This window comes from Salpingoeca rosetta, assembly GCF_000188695.1.
Source record: "Salpingoeca rosetta unplaced genomic scaffold supercont1.39, whole genome shotgun sequence".
Classification (NCBI taxonomy): Eukaryota; class Choanoflagellata; order Craspedida; family Salpingoecidae; genus Salpingoeca; species Salpingoeca rosetta.
The window spans coordinates 397,669-417,668 of NW_004754895.1; the positions used below are offsets into that span (position 1 = coordinate 397,669).

Genomic DNA, 20,000 nt, shown 5'->3' on the forward strand with positions numbered 1-20,000 from the left:
GCAAGCGGTCACCAACCCATACCAGCTGCTATCTGCACCAGACTACGATGTGGCCGCACATACACATGCGCGGCTCGTGCCCACGGGCGATGTGTGCGAGCTGGTGCACCCGCCGCGGCCAACCAGCAGCGGCAGCATCAGCGACTGCGACGACGACAACGACGCCAGCGACAACACCGCTGGTGTTGCTGCTGTTGCCACCCACCCACGCCCGCACCAAGGCAACTCCACATCTCCACTGCCATTGTCCTCAGCACGACCAGCAGCAGCAGCAGCAGCAGCAGCAGCAGCAGCACTGCCATTCACGTACCCTCGCCCCGCGTGTGTGGCTGCGTGGGAGCGGGTTGCGCCCCACCTTGCCAGCGCGGTGGACGCTGCACCTGCTCATCTCGTGCGCGTTCGCCTGGACGGCGTTGCTGGCGTGTACCCGGAGCGGCTGCTGGTTGTACCGCGTCACACCAGCGACACGACCGCCACCACCGCCAGCAAAGCACATTCGCGCGCAGCAAAAGCAGCAAAAGCAGCAAAGGCAGCAGTATCCGGCACGTGCGGCGCTGGGTGTGGCGATGCAGCTGACGGGGATGGCAGTGACGCAGATGATGCAGCGGAGATTGACGGTGACGGGTGCACGCGCGTGTCTGCATATGCCGAGGAGATGTGGCAGCGGGCAATTGCAAACACGTGTGCTGTGCCTGGCCACGTGCTCACCACCTTGACCAGCCTCAACCAGCGCTTCAACACACTCGACTACTCCCACCTCAATCTCCGCCCCACGCCAGCGCGGCACGCTCCGTCATCCTCACTGTCGTCGTCGTCGTCGTCGTCGTCGACGCACGGGGCATCGCGGCACCTGCCCCCGAGCAAGTATCCGCATGGTTCACGCGCTGGGTTGCGCGGTGCACAGCGGGCAGCGCCGCCGCCACCGCCGCTCAAGCTCCCCTGGGGCCGGCAGACGAAGCATAAGGCAACCTGCAGCAGATTTGTGCTGTCGCTGCTGAAGAGCAAGTTTGGTTCGCGGTCGGCAAGTGCCCGCAGGCGTGCGCGCAGTGTCAGGCATGGAAGTGATGTGGCCACAACTTCCCCTCATGCAGCACACGCTACCGGTGTTGGTGTTGGTGGTTCCTCAGAACGATCCAGGCACGCCACGACACATGCATCAGCAACAGCAGCATCAGCGTCATCGCAGGCGAAGCGAAGTGGGGATGCATCAGCCTCAACGTCGGATATGAAGCGCCCGAAGCAGCTTGATGATGGACCAGCACACGCGACGAACATGGCTCCGTCGACACATCCACAAGGGCATCACAGCAGCAGCAGCAGCAGCACCCGCGACGCGGCATTGGCGGCAGCGATGATGAGCACAGCAGCCGCTGTTGTCGGCACAAGCAGCAGCAACCAGGGTCACCACCACAATCATAGCAGTGGTACTGTGCTGTCTCATTCGAGCCACGCCACCACTAGTGGTGGGAAGCGGGCGGCATCTGATCTGCTCACGCCGCCGTATGACGACCAGGACACCCTCAAGTCCCTCTTGCGAAGTGCGTTCCCCGTGTAATGTGTGTGTGTGTGCATGACGCTGTGGTGTGTGTGTGTGTGTGTGTGTGTGTGTGTGTGTGTGTGTGTGCGTGCGTGTGTGTGTGTGTGTGCGTGTGACGCTGTGGTGTGTGTGTGTGTGTGTGTGTGTATGTGTGTGTGTGTGTTGCCTTCAGTCTCCTTTCTCACGCTTCGCCCACGTCCCCCATCTCAATGGCAGCCTCCTCTGCGTATGCGACGACCGCGACCAGCACGGCGGCGGCGGCCGACGATGGCGATTCTGCGCTGGTGCTGCCGGGCACGCCGTCATCACCGCCCTTTGCCGCCTCCCTCGCCCCGCTCGCTGTTGGCGGCACCACCAAGTTCCCCGTTCCTCCCGCCTACAAGCCCCTCGCTATCAAGGTGTGTGTGTTTGTGTGTGTTTGTGTGTGTTTGTGTGTGTTTGTGTGTTTGTCTGGTGCTACGTGCATGTGCGCGTGTGTGCGTGTGTGCGCGTGTGCGAATACGTGTGGTTTAGGTTTCGTTGAGCTAACTTCCTCGCTCCATACGCCGTGCATCCCATCAATCCAGCCGTGTCAGGGCCCGCCAACGTGGACACCGCCAGGCACAGGTTCGGTGACGTGCTTTCTGCCGTCATGTGCTCTGCTGTGTGTGTGTGTGTGTGTTTGTGTGTGTGTGTGTGTGTGTGTGTGTGTGTGTGTGTGTGTGTGTGTGTGTGTGTGTGGAAGGATTGTTTTTTCTGACACTGTATGCAAGAATCATCACATTCTTTGTTCCCTATCGTCCGCTGTGATACCACCACCGTCACGAGCTCACCTTTGAAGTTTTGCGTTGCATCACGTGACCAGGCGAATACGAGGAGCCAACCAAGGCGCCCGGTTACAACCTCCACATTCGCCCAAAGGTGCGCTGTCTCATCCAGCCGTGCACTCATCAACACGCACACAACCACGCACACAACCACGCACACACACATACGTACTCGCACGCTTATGCATACGTGTTGTTTCTCACACATTCATTTGCTGACTCGCTTGCGCATGCCCATCTCAATCTACACCTCCTTTCTCTCCTTGTTGCGCGCTCTCTGGTCTGCAGCCGCCCTCGCCATCGTTCTTCACCATTCCGGACGCCATGAAGGACTCGTGGTCCAGGCCCCCAACAGCGGCGGCAGCAACAGCAGCAAAGGAGCGTGAGGATGGTGACGACGAAGACAGTAACGTAGCGACTGTCATGAATTCGCCTGCTGCTGTGGCGTCGCTATCTTCGCTGTTTGCTGCTCCCAACAGCCTGTTCAGCGCAGTGCCACACGATGGTGCGTCCAACTCGCCCTCCCCAGCCGGGTTTGTCCTCAACGCCAAGTACACCGACAAGACAGACGCGCTTGAGTCAACCGCCACAATTGCGCCCCACCTGCAGCCCAGCCCGGCGTCCGCCCATCTGCTCGTCTTCTTGCAATGTACGCGTTCGTGTGTGTGTGTGTGTGTGTGTGTGTGTGTGTGTGTGTGTGTGTGTGTGTGTGTGTGTGTGTGTGTGTGCTTGCATGCTTATCATGCGTGTGCCCTGGTATCTTGTTAGTCAGCACATGAGACGTGCTCTCACACGCTCCATCCACTCGCTTGAACCACTTCTCTCATCATACAGACGTGCGCCGCCCAACAGCCCAGCTGTCAACGACAGTCAGTGCCACGGGCGATGCGATGGAGCGTGCGGCTGCAATCACCCTTGAGGCAAGCTGCTCCCTTCAGCTCTGCGACCAGCAGCCACTCGTCACATACTACATGCACCACGCACAGCAGCAGGCCCCCATTCCAGGTGAGGCTGTGTGTGTGTGCACGTGTGTGTGTGTGTGTGTGTGTGGGTGTGTGTGTGTTGGAATCATCCCACCACTGTTGTCACTTGCAGTCCTCGTTGTGAACCCCTTACAAGTTGCCCACCGTTCACCTTCAAACCGTTATTTTCCCCGCCCTCTTCTCCTTCCAAATTCTTTTCGGTGCAGCTGACCCGAAGCAGCCTGTGCCGAAACATGTGTCGAGCATGGACGCGACCATGACAACACGCGTGCTCACGGCGCTGACAAAAGATGGTCGCAATACAATTGCCGGCATGCTGCCGCTGGCAGAATTGCTTCCTGAGGTGAGCAACCAACTGACATTCATCCATCAAGGCTTTCATGCATACAAAGCACGCAAAGGCCACACACACACACACACACACACACACACACACACACACACACACACACACACACACACACACACACACACACACACACACACACACACACACACACACACACACGCACACGCACGCACACGCACGCACACGCACGCACACATGCAAAGTGCATTGGCAGTGCCCTCCCACATGTCCTCACGTCATTGTCCCCGTTCTGTCCCCCTGTTCTCCCCACCCAACACCAGGCGCGGCCGCTACATGCGCCGCAGCTGGCGGTGAAGACGGTGGCGCCCCTGAGGCAGCGCGACGCCGTGCTCACTGTCAGTGCCGCTGCACCAAAGATGTGGCACTACCTTGGTCTGCGGCCCCATGCCCACCGCAAGGACTGGGTGGTGGTGCCACTGTACAGGTGCTCGCCCGCGCACCGCCACACGGCCGAGTGGTATGTGCAGCGCCTGGTGCACGCGTATGCTGCCCGCGAGCTGGGCACGCTGACGGTGGTGCCGTATACGCCCGACGCGCCCACAATCACGCGCGGGGTGGAGTGCATCAAGGAAGATCTGGAAAGGCAGGGGCAGCCTGTGGACCGCGTGGTGCTGCTGGTGCTGTCGGAGGATGGCGTGTGGCCAGATGCGTTCTCCAACCCGGCAACCACCATGTCGCTGTCCGCACACGCGCACTCGCTCATGGTGAACAAGCGCATGTACATGCACCCGAACGCGGGCCTTGACGCCGCGTGCTACGAGATGTACCTCCTGAGCCAGAGGCATCTGGCTGCGCACAAGCCCATGCTGCAGCTTGCGCCCACCGATCTGGATGCAGACTGGGTGGTTGCCCTCGGCACGCGGCTGTCCTTCAAGCCGTCCCTGTATCTGCTGCACTGCGCGTACGTGGTGCTGCCCGACGCCATTGTCGTGTGCGTGACCGACCGGCACGGCTCGCTCTTTGACCTGCACTTTACGCAGATCCGTGATGGCGAGACGCTTGTGGATGGTGCCAGGGCGACTGCCGAGGTGCTCACGCTCGTTGTGCGGCGCCTCAAGTGCCCTGTCCACATTGTGCTGTGCGGTGTTGGGCCGCGCGCTGAGGCAGCAGCGACGGCCTTCCAGCCACACCTGCAGCCGTCTCCGCCGCCCGCGTCGGAGCCAAAGGCCGGGTTCCTCGTGTCGTGCACGTGCGTGCTGTTTGAGCACGACGAAGGGGTGACGCTTGATCGCGCGCCGGCGCCATTGCCGCCCTCAAAGCAGCGGCGGCTGCAGCAGCTGATGGAGGAGCAGAGGGAGACGTACAAGAAGCAGCAGCAGCAGCGACGCCAGCACGAGCAACGGCAGCAGCAACAGCAGCAACAGAAGCAGTGGCAGGGGCGTGGTCGGCCTGGCAGCGCTGGTGGTCCGCAGTCGCGACGCAGTGGCGGCAGCAGCAGCAGCAGCGCAGTGAACGCGCTCGGCAACTTCGGTTCTGCCCCACGTCGCCAGCAGTCTGCGATGCTGGACAAGTACAAGAACTTGAGCAGGACAACGAGCAAGGCGCCGTCCGCGCACCGCCGCCACCGCTCGAGCAACAACAACAGCAGCAACAGTGGCAACGGCAACGGTGGTAGCGGCAGTGGTGGCAACGGGAACGGGAAGGAGCGTGATTTGGTGCCGCTGCGGCTGGATCTGCTGCAGGGCAACACGCGGCCACAGCCCCGCATGTTCCTGAATGTGGGCGGGTACTACGGCGCAGGGACGGACGCGCGGTGCCGCCTGCGCGCGTGTGCGCTGTACACGCTGACGGAGAGGGCGTGGTACCGTGTGACGATGCTGTGGCACGAGCGAGCGCCTCTGGACGCCATCACGCCCGACGTCACCCCGCGCGACTTCCCACCAGACCAGGACGACGAGTCGAAGGTGCTGGCATTTGTTGTGCAGCAGCTACACGACCTGGCGCACTTGTCGCTGCCGGCTGGACGGCCCACCACGCCCATCCACCTCCGCGCCCTCTCCAGCTTCTTCAAGTAAACAAGGAACCAGACGACTGTGTGTGAGTGTGTGTGAGAGAGTGAGAGTGAGAGTGAGAGTGAGAGTGAGAGAGAGAGAGAGAGAGAGAGAGAGTGTGTGTGTGTGTGTGTGCGTGTGTGTGTGTGTGTGTGTGTGAAACGTTGTCGTGTGGATGCGTGCTTTCGTTGTGTGTGCGCTCGCATTGTTGTACACACTGTTTCTGGCTTTGTTTTTGTTTTTGTTTTTCTTCTGCATGCATCATTTCTGCTTTGCCCTTGATTGTTTGTTGCACGTAGCACGTGCGGTTACTGGCTCTGTTTGACTACTTAGCTTATCATGTCACTCTTTCGCTTCGACTGATGAGAAGAATAGCTGTTGTGCTTCACTCCTGCACACGTGCAGATAACCACACCCTTTCGCTTGTCTTTCACTTGTGTCTTTTGTGTACTGGCAGCCCTCCTTTATGCACACATCATGTCTCTGACATTCCCCGCTTCACCATGTTGTGGGTAACGTATGAACAACGACCAGCGAACAGCAAAGTCACCACCACGAGCAGAAGATAAAGAGAAGAAAAAGAGAGGAAAGGGGAGGGGGGGTGTGTGTTCATGGCTTGCTTGCAAAGGGGATGGATCCACGTGAGTGCGTGCACGCAACGAAAGATCGTTTGTACAAGCGAGCAAGTAAGCGAGCAAGTGAGCAAGCTGTCGTCAAGGGCAACACAAATGCAGACGGCTGTGGTCACGGAACGGCGACCAGCCACCAAAGAACATGTTCCTGATTGCGCTAGAGAAGGTCGCTCACGCTACTCCACGCGTCATCGTCGTGACCGTCAACGCCGCCATCGCAATCGAGGCCGTGTGGTGGTGTCGGTGGTGCTGGTGGTGCTGGTGCACTGGTGCTGACGCCGTCGTGGCTGTGGCCGTCTCGTTGGCTGCCATTCTCGTGCTTGGGAGTGCCATTGCCATTGGCATGGCGACCATCACGGCTGCCCTTTGCATTGGTGCATTTGTCATTGACCATGATGCTGGCGACGATGATGGAGTCGTCGGAGTTGCTGCGCTGGTCGTTGTACTGCCGCTTCTGGTACTCCACAATCACGTCAAACAGGGCATCGCGGGCGCTCGGTGTGCGCTCAACAACTGCCCCTTCATTCTGGTCATCCACATCATCACCATCATCACCGTCATCAGCGCGGTGGCTGCCGTTGTGCGCATCGTTCTCAGCTGTGGTGTTGGTCGAACCTGACCGTGCGCTGTCCTCGTGTGCAATGATGGCGGGCGTTGCCATTTTCTGGTGTGATTTGAACCGCTGCAACATTGCAAACAGATCTTCATCGTCATCAGCATCGCCATCGTCACCCTGCTTCTGTGGCTTCTGCTGGCTGCGTTGCTGTTCGCTGTGCTGTTGTGGCTGTTCAATGTGCTGTTGTTGCTGTTCACTGTGCTGTTGTTGCTCGTCTTTGCCTGCACTTTGCTTCCCATCCTCAGGCTTCCCCTCCACGACGATCGCATCCGACCGCCGCTGTCGCTGCACCACTGGTGACACGCGGCCCGTGGTCACCGTGCTCGACAGCTGGCCAGTGCTTCTGCCATCATCATCATCGTCATCATCATCAGCAGCAGCAGCGCTGCGGGCGTGAACAGCCTCGTGCTTGCTGTTGTGTGAGAGTTGAGCGCTGGCAAAGTGGGCTCGCAGCTCTTCATTATCTTCCTCATCATCATCGTCGTCGTCGTCGACATCGATGTCTTCTGTCTTGTCACTCGTTGGTGTCGCTGTGTTGGCGCTTTGAGTGTCCTTTTGCTGCTGTTGTAATTGTTGCTGTTGGTGTTCATCTGTGGAGTTGGTTGTCGTTGTGCCGTGTGTCTCTGCAGACGTTGTGGCTTCACCGCCGCCACCATCACCATCACCATCACCATCGCCGTTGTGTGCGGTGTTTGCGATGAGGTACTCGAGGTATGAGCCGCTAAATCCCTCCAGACCGTTTGGTTTCTTCTTCTCCACAGGGGAGGGCGGCTCCGACGACACCTATGGTACCAGGTGTGTGTGTGTGTGTGTGTGCGTGTGTGTGTGTGTGCGTGCGTGTGTGTGTGTGCGTGTGTGTGTGTGTGTGTGTGTGTAAGAACGACTGTACGACGGACACGATGACATCAACCAAGAGACACGAGCGTCACCTCAACAACCACCAGCATCATGTCTTCCGCGCACCTGTGTCTGGTCGGTGTGGATTGGGGCGACGCTGACGCCATCAAACCACCTCATGGGCTCGAGGTGGCTGTAGGACGAGATGCGATCCGCGGGTGCAGGATCCATCAGCTGTTGTTGGCCAAGGAGAATATGCAGGGGCGGCCAGGACGGAAGGTTTGAGGGTCAGGGAGGCGGAGGTATGGCAAACCAACGCCATGAATCGCATAGCGAAGCCACCAACGCAACGTTTACATGCACAGGTGCAAACACGCACACATGTGCAAACACGCACACATGTGCAAACAAGCACACATGTGCAAACAAGCACACAGGTGCAAACACGCACACAGGTGCAAACACGCACACAGGTGCAAACAAGCACATGACACACCAAACACACAATAAGTACGAACAACACAAAATGAGTACCATACCTTGCGAATGACGACCTCGGCGGCGCAGTCAACAAACGACGGGAAGGGCAGATCGCACTCGTCAATCCGCCGTGCCATGATCATGCGGTCATGGGCGCTGTGGTCGTAGCGAAGCGCATCAATGCCCGCGGAGAACGGGTAGCGGCCGCACACAAGGATGTAGGAGACAACGCCAAGACACCACCAGTCGACGGGCGTGCCGTACGCTTCCTCCCGCAACAGCTCCGGTGCTGGTGGTGGATGGAGGTGGAGGAGGATGGAAGAGGTGAGTTGGGATGGAGGTGGTGCGTTGGGAGGGGATGGTGAGAGTGCTTAAGTGAGAGTGGAGAGTGTGGTCGTGAACAGGATTGCAGCGAGAGAGATGGTGAATTGGGCACACATGTGGATTGTGGCTTGCTGCGGGGTGTGGTGATAGGGATTCGTACATTTGACCACACAGGACAGCTCAAGGAAACACACACATACACATACACATACATATACACATACATACACACATTCATGTACACACACGTGAATGACGACGACAACGGCAACACGCACACCAACAGCGACAGCAACTGATACCCATGTATTGAATAGTGCCGCAGATGGTTGATGTGCGGCCCGAGGAAGGCAGAAATTTGGCCAGTCCAAAGTCAGTGAGCAGGATGCTGTCAGAGGAATGGTTCACAAGAACGTTCTCGAGTTTCAGGTCGCGAAACACAATCTGCTTCTGATGAAGAAACTCCAACGCCTGTCGCACATGCGCGTATGTTGTGTTGTGTTGTGTTGTGTTGTGTTGTGTTGTGTTGTGTTGTGTTGTGTTGTGTTGTGTTGTGTTGTGTTGTGTGTGTGTGCGTGAGCATTCACATAAGTTACAGCAGACGCAGCTGAGGAAGACATGCCATTGCCACCACAGCAGCCTAACGCGCTGCAGTGCACCACCATCCCAACACAACACATTGCGTGACGGTGCAGCTTGGAAATCACCATGGCCATCTGTAGAACATAACGCGCGGCCTGCGGGCTGGGCAGTCGCTTTCGGCTGCGGATGGTGTCAAACAGATCACGCCCACGGATGTACTCCAGCACCAGATACAGGCACTGTTCACTCATCCATGAGCTCAGCATGCACACGATATGCGGGTGCCCGCGTGCCGCATCCTACGAGTGACGAGTGAGCGAGTGAGTGAGTGTAAGTATGTATGTGTGTGTGTGTAAGTATGTGTGTGTATGTGTGTGCGTGTACGTGTATATGTGTGTGCGTGTACGTGTGTGTATGTGGGTGTGTTTATGTGTGTGGGCATGGTTGTATTTATGTGTGAGTGGGCATTGCAGCAGTGTCAACATTCGAGCCACACGCCGTGCACTGACCAGGACTGCGCGCTCTTGTCGAATTTGTTCCAGCATGTTTGGGTCCTGCATGGTGTCCAAATGGATGATCTGTACCATGACGCGTCACGCTCACATGTGAGATAGTGTGTGCTGCGCACGACCACTTTGCTGCAAACAGTGCAAACCAGTGGCATGACGCCGCATGACACGCAAGGACGACGGTTCTCTCACACCTTCACTGCGTATTTCTGCTTATTGGACTTGGCTTCGACCAGCAGCACCTGTCCGCAGCACAGGTAATCGTTTGAGAAGAGAAAAAGGTGGACGGAAGAACATCCAAGTGCACATGCATGGTGTGTGCACTGTGTGTGCACTGTGTGTGTGCACTGTGTGTGTGTGTGTGTGCATGTGTGTGTGTGTGTGTGTGTGTGTGGACGCGCATGTATGGTGGTGGGTTGCAGTACCGAATAGGAGCAAGCCAAAACCTCACCTCGCCAAAGGAACCTTTTCCGATTGTGCGAATCACCTACAGACGCCAGCAGCAAATCATACACCAAACAAGCACAGTTTAGCAACAGCGGTGGCACATCACGGTGACAGCAGCAGCGGCAACAACACGTCGCTGAACAAACAGCGAGAGCACACACACACACACACACACGCACACACACTGACACACACACGCACACACTGACACACACACACACACTGGCATGCAGCTGCATACTGAGTAGTCTGCAGGGGACTTGATGTCTGCTGACCGCAGGCGGGTGGCACTGCCAGTGCGTTTGACGGCCGACAAGAGTCGGGACGCCGCACGCACTGGTGACAGCCATGGCGACCGCTTTGGCGTAGCATGCGATGCCGCCACTGTCGATGTTGGCGGCGGCGCCATGTCTCTTTCTCCTCCTCCTCCTCCTCCTCTGTCGCTGTCACGTTGACCTTTTCGAGCGCCAGGCTTTCGACTGCTGCCTTGAGCACTACCGCTGCTGCGATCACCAACTCCACCCGCTTGTCTCGGCTGTCGTGTTGCTGCAGCGGCGTCCCCACCTGCACCACCAGCGTCACCTTTGCTGCTTCTTCTTGTCCTGCTTCCTCCTCCCATTGTCTTGGTTGCCGAAAATCTGCATGCATCTTTTTATGATCATCCACAATGCAACTGCCGCAGATAGTTCACCTATATCTTCACCTACTTTTCAGGACTCGTTGTCGCGCCAAACCCGGAAATCAACAACAACAACAACAACCACAAGAAGCAACTCCTGCCTGCCACGTTCACATACACACGCACATGCACACGCACGCACAGACACGCACACACGCGCCTTCCGCATCCCTGAGACACCTTCACCACCACGAGGATGAACTCACGCCTTCGCGAGCTGGAGGACCGCCGTCGTCAACTCGAGGTCGGACGCACGGCGAATGACATCGTGTGCACTGTGTGCTTTGAGTGTGGCTGGTGTGCCATGACATCATGCTCACGTGTTTTCGCGTGCTTGTGCGTGTTTGCGCCGACAACGACGACAGAACAACCTGGAGGAGTTGGACATTCAGGTGAATATTGTGTGTGTGTGTGTGTGTGTGTGTGTGTGTGTATGTGTGTTCGCGCGCGCGTGGTTGCGCATGTGTCTGCGTGCCTGTCTGTGTGTCTGCGTGTCTGTCTGTGCAAGGTGTTTGAGCTGCTGTGCGGTTTTGTTTGTGCAAGAGTTTGCATCTTGTTTCCCACACGCGCCTTGATTGCGTGCTGATAGATTGCCAACTATGAGACGACGTTTCTGAATGAATCGCCTTATGGAAACGCAGTCCTCGGCTTCACCTCGACCCTGTGAGCGCGCTCCTGCCTTTGCTCCCGCGTGCTGCTGCATCTGCTGCTGCCTTTGCTTCTGCTGTTGTTGTTGGTGGTGGTGGTGGTGGAGATTGTGATTTAGGCTCACGTGCTCTGCTTTCGTGCACTGTATGTGCGCTCCGCTTCCGTGCTCTGTATGCGCGTGCGACGCAAGGCAAAGCCCAAAGGAGATTACACCAGACCAGCGCATCTTCTCGTCCTCCTCCAAATGGAACAAGCTGGCAAGTCACTGTGGTGGCTGTGTCGTATGTGTCTGTCTGCACATCCATGTTCATGCACATATGTTTGTGTGTGTGTGTGTGTGTGTGTTGCCTGTTCAACAAACAACACATGGTGTATGCCATCAACAGCGACGCGTGACCAACCAAGCCAACCAACCAACCTTTACATGCCACATAACGCTCCATCTCAACAGTCCACACCTTCATCGGTGGTGCCAGTGCCGCCACCGAGCACGACGGGCAGAGGAAAGGGCAAAGGCAAAGGCGAAGGGAAGGGGATAGTTGAGGAGGAAAGGAAGGAGGAGGAGCAAGGCAGAGGCAGAGGCAGAGGCAAAGGGAAGGGGAAGGGGAAGGGACAAGGGAAGGGAAAAGGAAAGGGAAAAGGGAAGAGCGAATGACACGTGGCAAGAGAAGGCAATGCGTGCAATGTGACTGTGTCGCCACCTGAGCGCTTAATTATACCTGGTCTAACTGACACGTAGCTTGTGTTTTGTGTGAGCATGTGTGTGTGTGTTGTGCTTTTTGTACACACGCGATGATGCCGTTGCATGATCAGGGTCGCCATAGTTTGGCACTCAATATATTGTACATTGCTAGGCGACAACAGCGTCATGTCACAGCCAAACAAGCCAAAGCTCCAAGTGGTGCGTGCATGCAAGCAACGCCTGCACACGCAAGAAAGCAGCTGAGTACGAGCGCGAAAGCTCGCGCAATAACACGCGACACGGAGAATGTGACAGAGGGACAGAGAGGTGCGTGGAATCAACACACCACACAACAGACACGCACAACACAACACACATGCAGCGAGCGGGCATGGGGTAACAGATACAAATAGATCAGGTTGAAATCGTACAGCGAGAAATCTTCGCGTGCCACAAAAGGGACGGGAGAAGAGTAGAAAGGGTACACCTAACTTCAAATGGTCAATTAGTGGTGGAGGGATGGGGTATGGACAGAGGAGAAAGGAGCAGGGGAGGAGGGGGAGGAGGGGGAAGGGCGCAAGAGCAAAACAGGAGAGCGGGGCAGGTGGGTTGTGAAGAGGGAATCATGTGCACACGTCAGCGATCGCTGCAGCTGCAGTGTCAGAGAAGACACAGTTGGGCACATGTGTGTGTGTGTGTGTGTGTGTGTGTGTGTGTGTGTGTGTGTGTGTGTGTGTGTGTGAGCGGTTAAGTGATGGCGAGGGAGACGCCGAGCGCAATGGCCATTGCAATGTAGTAGCACGTGTTCATGATGGTGGAGGCCTTGGTGCGGTCTGGTTTGGCGGCAAACTGGTTGGACGCGTGGGAGAAGGCGAGCGCAAACACGCCCCCGCCAACATACATCTGCAGGCCGTTCACCACCAGCACGCCAATGTCGCTCCGCGGCAGCTGTCATTTGTGCATGTGTGGGTGTAAGATTTGGGGGGGGGGCGGTGTTGGGAAGAAGTGTGAGAAGCTGAAGGGAACATGGCACATGCACACACAGAGCGCGCAATCACGCGGGTGATATATCCAATACACACGCGCACACACGCGCATACAGAGCACGCAATCCACATGGGTGGTACAGCCAACACACACACACACACACGCGCGCATGCACATGCACAGCATATGCCACGCAGTCGCACATACACAACATACGCCACGCAATCTTCTACACACCACGTCGCGTGCGTAGAGGATGGCAAAGGGGATGACGAGGAGCCGGACAAAGGAGAGGATGAGGATGATGCGGGAGGTGAGGGCGCGGCGCACAACGTCGATGGATGTCGTTAGGATGCCGAGCGCACCGCAAATGTAGTAGTCGTACCTGACAATGGAGTGAGTTGACAGCAGAGGGTTGAGGGGGTTGTGAGGTGATGGTGGGAGGGTGTTGGGTGGAATTAACCAGCACGCATGAATACACACACACACACACACACACACACACACACACGCACTGGAGGAGGGTGGGGAGGTCGTCGTATTGCGTTGGCTTAAACTTGATATAGAGCGAGGCGACGAGGGTGGAGCACACTGTCATGAGCAGCTGCGCTGTCATCTCCTTCCAACACATGCGCAGCATATCCCAGTTGGTGTAGTGCGACGACGCAGTGGACAGCGCATCTGCAACCGTGGCCGCGGACGGCTTGCCGTGGTCACGTCTACCGAACGATGACGATGTCGGTGGTGCGGAGCTGCTGCTGCTGCTGCCACTGCTGCCATTGAGGAGGGGCATCATGGCACTGGTGCTGCCGTCTTCAACATCGCTGTCCGCCTCCTCATCATCACTGCCATGGTGGTGACGACCATTGTTGCTGTTGCTGTTGTTGTGGAGACTGGCCACGTCTGCACTTGCGTTGTTGCTGCTGCCGTAATTCGCCCTCTTGATGCTGCTGCTGCGCCTTCGCGTTGTTCCCGCCACCACAGATGCGCCATCCCCGCTCACCGCCGACGAGCCCGCCGGCAGCAGCGGCGTGTGCTGGCTGTTGCCGTCTTTGGTCCGCCTGTTGACGCTGCCGTATGTGCTGTCGTCATCGGCGGAGGTCAGCTGTGCCCGCACAAGAGCAGCGCGGAGCTCGGCGTCCTTGCGCTTGAAGACGGCTTTGCCGCGCGGGTGCTTTGCGATGCCAAAGTAGCACAGCAGGCCCGCCAGCGTGAGAAACGCTGCCAGCAAGTAGTACACCAACACGCTGTGCCAGCGCACCATCCAGTGGTCGTCCTGGGTGTGTGTGTGTGTGGGGGGGGGGAGGGATGGGAGGAAGAAGGAGGAGTTGAGGGGGTGACAAGAAAAAGGGGGTGACAGAGTGACAAGACAGAGTGACAAGAAAAGGGGGAGAGCGAGAAATGCACACACACACACACACACACACACACACACACACACACACACACACACACACACACACACACGCATGCACGCACGCACGCACAAAACCACACACCCAAACACACACGATACACGCACCTCGTCTTTGACGCAGAGGTCCTGGACCGCAATGTTGATGGGCGCAAAGATGAGAAAGGGCGAATAGGTGCCGACGAAGAAGAACGGGTGCATGCTCGGTGGGAACATGGTGATGACCTGCACGAAACAGCCAAAGCTGATGCTGATGCCCAGGCCCAGAACGCCCATGAGCGCGTAGATGAAGCCAAGATCACCCTCCAGCTTCATGTTCTCAAAGGCGCCGAGGACTAGGCCCAGGAGCGCGGCGACGGACCCCAGCACCGCCACAAGCAGCCGCGTCGTCGTCGCCTTGTACGTGCCGTACTTGAGGTCGTGTAGCACGTCGTACTTGTTCTGAATGATCTGCACCAGAATGCCCGGCATGAAGATGGCGCACGAGGCGAGTGCGTAGAAGCGGTCGCCAAGCCCAAAGCACTTGGCATACATCTGCGTCTGCATGAACACGGCCTCTGAACGCGCAAACACGCTCAGGCCGCACACCAGGAAGAACAACTTCAACGCCAGGCTGGTTGAGGGGTCATTGTTATGATGGGTATCCGCAGGCATGGTGCCGCTGTTCTGTTGGTGTTTCTGCTTGGTGTTCTGTTGTTGGTGTTGTTCTGTGGTCCGTGCTGTTAGCTACACGTTAGTGCGCCAACGATTACAACTGGCAGTGTGGTTGGATCCCCTCTGGTTTATCTGTTCAGCTTACGCTGAGGGTGATGGATGGTCGGTGTGTTGTTTGTGTGTTGTGTATCGGGTGGTTGTGTGCTGCAACGTTGGCTTGGAGGCAAGGAATGCACACGAACAACACAGATTGATTGATGCGCGATGATGATGATGCGCGATGACGGGCGAAACACACAAACAGCAGTGCCATGCGCACTACAAATTATGATGTTACATAAGTTCCATCAAGGCAAACTTTCAAGGCAGCAGTGGCGAGGCGTTGCCGAGGAATCATGGACATCATAAACAATTTCCGCTCCTTCTTCATTTCCCTGGAACGAATTTCAAAAAAGAAACGAACAAGTCCACCACTGACAACCAAGATGCCAGAGGAGAAGAGCGGCAGTGCCGCATCGGCACAGGTGCAGGTGAGACCAACACGGACGGAATGATAGAAGGATAGAGAGAGAGAGAGAGCGTGGGGCGCGAGTGGGCGGTTGAGGGCTGAGCAAGTGGTGAGGAGAATGACACTCAACGTGTCTTGCAGCGCACGCAGCGTGTGTGCGATGGTGACGGTCCAGTGCCACCTTGTTGTCGAAGCACTGTGCTCGACCACAAATGCGCGCGCTTTTTGACTTCTCACATATGTCTTCGCCAACACGCGTGTGCCACACACACACACACACACACACACACACACACACACACACACACACACACACATGATGCACCCACACACACACACACACATGATGCACGATGCAAGGGAGCGGTGCAAAGCAACAACGCCGCTGGGTCCACCTCTCAAAAGACGAAAACCAAAGGATCTGACATCTTCACAAGCCTGTCGACAAACGAAGTGGGTTATTGTTGCGCCGATGTGCAAGCGTGCAAACGTGTGGCGAGAGAACGAGAGGGCGCGTGTATGGTGATCTGCATGTGCATGTGCATGTGCATGTGCATGTGCATGTGTATGCATTTGCCTGTGTGTGTGGTGCGTGCTTTCAAGGCCGAAAGCATCATCAACGCCCATTTGGCGCCAAAATGTCTACGTGCACAGCATCCATAACATCTCACTTTGTGGGCACCTGCTGTGTATCTTTTTCCTTCTCCTTCTCCTTCTCCTTCTTGCTTTCAGGCTGGCGTTCTTGCGCGCGCATGTTTGCAAGCAGCAACACAACAGCACAAGACCATTTTAGAGGGCACGCAGCCAGCCACCGGCCAACAACACGACACCTACGCTGAGAGGATCCGAGCAATCGCCGGCAAGCATGGGATCGAAAACATCGGCACGCCTTGTGACGAACCTCAAAAGAAAAATGGAGCACAGCAATACGTCGCCAACATGCTGAAGCAGCCCTTCACGGACAACATCAAGGCCCTGCTTCAGGATATCTGCAGTTTGGTGAGCAACAAGAAGCAGATGCCGTTAGACGACGTGAACAGCTTCCTTGAGAAGCTTGACGATGTCACGCGCAAAGGGTTGTCCGAAGAACAGCGGCAGTTTCGACGCGGTACGCCTGTCTCACTCGCGTTCGTGTGCGTGTTTGCATGTGCGTGTGTTGCTTGCGCATGCGTCTCCGTGTGTGTGTGCATGAGTGTTGTGCTGCTGTTACTTTTTTGTTGCGAGCGTCTTGCTCGCTGGCTGCCACGCTGCTTGCATACTGGACTCATCCTGGCTGTTTGGTGTGGTTCGTGGCAGATTTGGAGTCAAGCGTAACCCTCAGCAGCGCTGCCGAAGAGAGGAAGAAGGACGCGGACTCAGCGCACAGAACAGTCTACGCGCAGCCGTTCTCTGCCGAGCTTCTCTGCCCGGACTGGCACATGCACAACGAGGGGTTTCACAAGGCAATCAACAAGGGCATAAGCACAGGTAAGGTCATTGTCGAGCATGCGCTTGCTTGCTGTGTGCGTGTACATGTGAGCATCCTTTTTGTGAGAGCACGTGGCATGTGTGTCGGTGCTGATGAATGGCCGCTGAACCCGTTTGTACGCGTGAAAAGCCGTATTTGTGCTTGTGAGAGCGCTTGTGCATCGTGTATGTATGCATGTACGTGTGTGTACGCGAAGCCTGAAGGGGCATCTCACACACCAACACTGCGCTGTCAAGCTCACCGCACTGCAGACTTTGGCTTTCACGTTCCGAAGCGAGAGACGCGGTTCAATGACAGCATGAACGTGCCCCTGATCAAGGCGTGTGCTGACGCAGCAGTGTATGTCAAGAGCCACGCGTCGTTTGAGGCCGACCCCGCTGTTCAAGCGGACTACGTTGTGCAAATGGCCTCAAACTACTTCTGCTACCCGTTGTTGCTTGAGCTCAAGACCGATGACAGCAAGCAGACTCAGGATGCTGCCAAGGCGCAGGTGCTGGAGTACGCATCACGGGCCATCAAGTCTGCGGGGCCGAAGTGGCGTGACTTGAAGGGGTATTTGTTTCCCTTTGCCATCACCGTCTGCAACGATAAGGTGTCCGTGTACGCGTGCACGCTGGGCGACGAGGTGCACGGCCGCGAGGTGTTTCCCAGTGTCCTTTACACAAAACTTGGCAACACCACAGTGAGTTGCCATCGCATGTGCGAACAGTGCTGGAGGGTGTTTGCATTTTGTGTGTGTATGTGTGTGTATGTGTGACACATGTACCTGCGCACACATGAGTGTGACACATGTGTGTGCACGTGCATCTGTGCTGTCGCTGTTGTTGTTGTTGGTGCACGTCGGCCAGAGTATGCCGTCGTGCGTGCTTGAACATGGCGCTCACATTTTGGATTTCTTTGCTGTGGAATTCAGCTGAGCAGGCTTGGGCATGTGATTAAGTGGCTGGTCGACAAAGAGCACATGGCGCTTTACGAGAAGGTTTCCGCCATTGCCCAGGTAGCCGTCGCAGGCGTGATGTCGTGCCCTCTAGCTCTCTTGCCCTCTAGCTCTCTTGCCCTCTTGCTCGCTTGCAACACATTCATCACATCACACATGTCCTGTGTACGTGTGTATGTGTCTTCTTTCTTTCGTTCAACGATTAACGATGCCACTCACCTTACACACACACACACGCACACATACACACAACCACACACCTGACACACACACAACCACACACACACACACACACCTGACACAGGGCCGTCTCTCCACCCTTGAGGAGCACCCTAACGAGAATGGCAGCGACAAGGAAGAAGCAGCCCAGTTAGAGTCCCCGCCGCCGCCGCCGCAGCAGCAGCAGCACGCACAGGCACCAGGCACAAAGACAGCCACAGGCAAAACCAAGCCCAAGCCCAAAACCCCAAGAAAGCAGCAGCAGCGTCAGCGTCAGCGTCAGGAGGCAAAGGGAGACAGGCCCGTGACTCGCAGTGTCTCCAGGGTGTCACAAACACGCGGTACCGGGCGTTCTGATTCGGGCAAGAAGAAGGCCCGCCCATCCACAGCACAGCGGCGTCAGCAGGCAGGCCGAAGCAGGAGCCCAACGCCGCCTCAGCGGCAGCGGCAGCGGCAGCAGCAGCATGCACAGGCAGCAGGTTCCCCCACCACACCAGCAACAGTGCCCAAGCACACCAAGGCAGCCACCAAGACCGACACAGCAGACAGCGGTGAGGAGGAGCAGCGTCATTGTGCAGAAGCGGAAGCAGCACGGGAAAGGTCTGCCAAAGTTGCCACGAGATACGAGATGCGCGTTTACAAAGGCGGCAAGGAGACTGTGTCGGTTGCACTGGTGAACGGCGAGGTGTTGAAGGTGTGCGGCGGCCACGAGATTGGCGCTGCCAAGGAGGCTAGCAACGAACGGAAGGGCTGGGAACTCGTCTATCCAGAGGAAACGGTGAAAGTGCACGAGCGGTCACGCCCCGTGTTTGCCTGTCCCGACCTATCGAAGCGTATGACGGGCACGGGCATCAACGGTGAGCCGGCGCTTGAGGACACGGATGCAGATACCAAAGGGCACGGGCATCGGCAGCCAGGAAGTTGAGCTGGTGTTGTGGTGTGTCAGGAGGCAAAGGGAGACAGGCCCGTGACTCGCAGTGTCTCCAGGGTGTCACAAACACGCGGTACCGGGCGTTCTGATTCGGGCAAGAAGAAGGCCCGCCCATCCACAGCACAGCGCGTCAGCAGGCAGGCCGAAGCAGGAGCCCAACGCCGCCTCAGCGGCAGCGGCAGCGGCAGCAGCAGCATGCACAGGCAGCAGGTTCCCCCACCACACCAGCAACAGTGCCCAAGCACACCAAGGCAGCCACCAAGACCGACACAGCAGACAGCGGTGAGGAGGAGCAGCGTCATTGTGCAGAAGCGGAAGCAGCACGGGAAAGGTCTGCCAAAGTTGCCACGAGATACGAGATGCGCGTTTACAAAGGCGGCAAGGAGACTGTGTCGGTTGCACTGGTGAACGGCGAGGTGTTGAAGGTGTGCGGCGGCCACGAGATTGGCGCTGCCAAGGAGGCTAGCAACGAACGGAAGGGCTGGGAACTCGTCTATCCAGAGGAAACGGTGAAAGTGCACGAGCGGTCACGCCCCGTGTTTGCCTGTCCCGACCTATCGAAGCGTATGACGGGCACGGGCATCAACGGTGAGCCGGCGCTTGAGGACACGGATGCAGATACCAAGGGCACGGGCATCGGCAGCCAGGAAGCGCTTGAGGCCGCGGCTGAACACCTCCTCATTTTGTCGAAGAACGATCTGTGTCACTGCGACATCCGCTCGCACAACATCCTGCACAACGGCTGCATCGTCGACTTTG

At 57.2% G+C, this 20,000-nt stretch overlaps 5 protein-coding genes across 5 annotated transcripts in view; 3 read left to right on the forward strand and 2 right to left on the reverse strand.

Moving 5' to 3' along the window:
- PTSG_11128 (uncharacterized protein) overlaps positions 1-5,711 on the forward strand; it is a gene marked incomplete at both ends in the record, with an annotated part of 7,226 nt that extends 1,515 nt beyond the window's left edge. The window contains 8 exons of the mRNA XM_004987992.1: positions 1-1,538; positions 1,754-1,935; positions 2,104-2,143; positions 2,382-2,437; positions 2,632-2,992; positions 3,178-3,348; positions 3,533-3,669; positions 3,957-5,711. The exon at positions 1-1,538 is cut by the window's left edge and continues 60 nt beyond it. Coding sequence (XP_004988049.1) covers positions 1-1,538; positions 1,754-1,935; positions 2,104-2,143; positions 2,382-2,437; positions 2,632-2,992; positions 3,178-3,348; positions 3,533-3,669; positions 3,957-5,711 — 4,240 coding nt within the window. The remainder of the gene's footprint in view (positions 1,539-1,753; positions 1,936-2,103; positions 2,144-2,381; positions 2,438-2,631; positions 2,993-3,177; positions 3,349-3,532; positions 3,670-3,956) is intronic.
- A 437-nt stretch (positions 5,712-6,148) lies between these two features.
- On the reverse strand, positions 6,149-10,767 carry PTSG_11129 (AGC/PKC/IOTA protein kinase). Its single transcript, XM_004987993.1, has 9 exons — positions 10,356-10,767; positions 10,119-10,154; positions 9,862-9,909; positions 9,668-9,736; positions 9,284-9,457; positions 8,879-9,047; positions 8,312-8,541; positions 7,899-8,006; positions 6,149-7,718 (listed from the first exon to the last, which is right to left on the reverse strand). The coding sequence occupies exons 1-9, from the start codon at positions 10,731-10,733 to the stop codon at positions 6,477-6,479; spliced, it is 2,454 nt and encodes an 817-aa protein (XP_004988050.1). The 5' UTR covers positions 10,734-10,767; the 3' UTR covers positions 6,149-6,476.
- A 24-nt stretch (positions 10,768-10,791) lies between these two features.
- Positions 10,792-12,326, forward strand: PTSG_11130 (uncharacterized protein). Its single transcript, XM_004987994.1, has 5 exons — positions 10,792-11,037; positions 11,159-11,185; positions 11,383-11,456; positions 11,632-11,698; positions 11,893-12,326. Exons 1-5 carry the CDS (start codon positions 10,990-10,992, stop codon positions 12,094-12,096), a joined length of 420 nt encoding a protein of 139 aa, XP_004988051.1. The 5' UTR covers positions 10,792-10,989; the 3' UTR covers positions 12,097-12,326.
- PTSG_11131 (uncharacterized protein) lies at positions 12,215-15,421 on the reverse strand. The gene is made up of 4 exons (XM_004987995.1): positions 14,633-15,421; positions 13,626-14,386; positions 13,348-13,495; positions 12,215-13,071 (listed from the first exon to the last, which is right to left on the reverse strand). The coding sequence occupies exons 1-4, from the start codon at positions 15,176-15,178 to the stop codon at positions 12,871-12,873; spliced, it is 1,656 nt and encodes a 551-aa protein (XP_004988052.1). The 5' UTR covers positions 15,179-15,421; the 3' UTR covers positions 12,215-12,870.
- Positions 15,422-15,663: 242 nt separating this feature from the next.
- Positions 15,664-20,000, forward strand: part of PTSG_11132 (serine/threonine protein kinase) — a gene marked incomplete at both ends in the record, with an annotated part of 4,648 nt that continues 311 nt past the window's right edge. The window contains 8 exons of the mRNA XM_004987996.1: positions 15,664-15,708; positions 16,047-16,139; positions 16,419-16,794; positions 16,983-17,153; positions 17,406-17,836; positions 18,068-18,151; positions 18,396-19,230; positions 19,368-20,000. The exon at positions 19,368-20,000 is cut by the window's right edge and continues 311 nt beyond it. Of these exons, the coding sequence (XP_004988053.1) occupies positions 15,664-15,708; positions 16,047-16,139; positions 16,419-16,794; positions 16,983-17,153; positions 17,406-17,836; positions 18,068-18,151; positions 18,396-19,230; positions 19,368-20,000 (2,668 nt within the window). The remainder of the gene's footprint in view (positions 15,709-16,046; positions 16,140-16,418; positions 16,795-16,982; positions 17,154-17,405; positions 17,837-18,067; positions 18,152-18,395; positions 19,231-19,367) is intronic.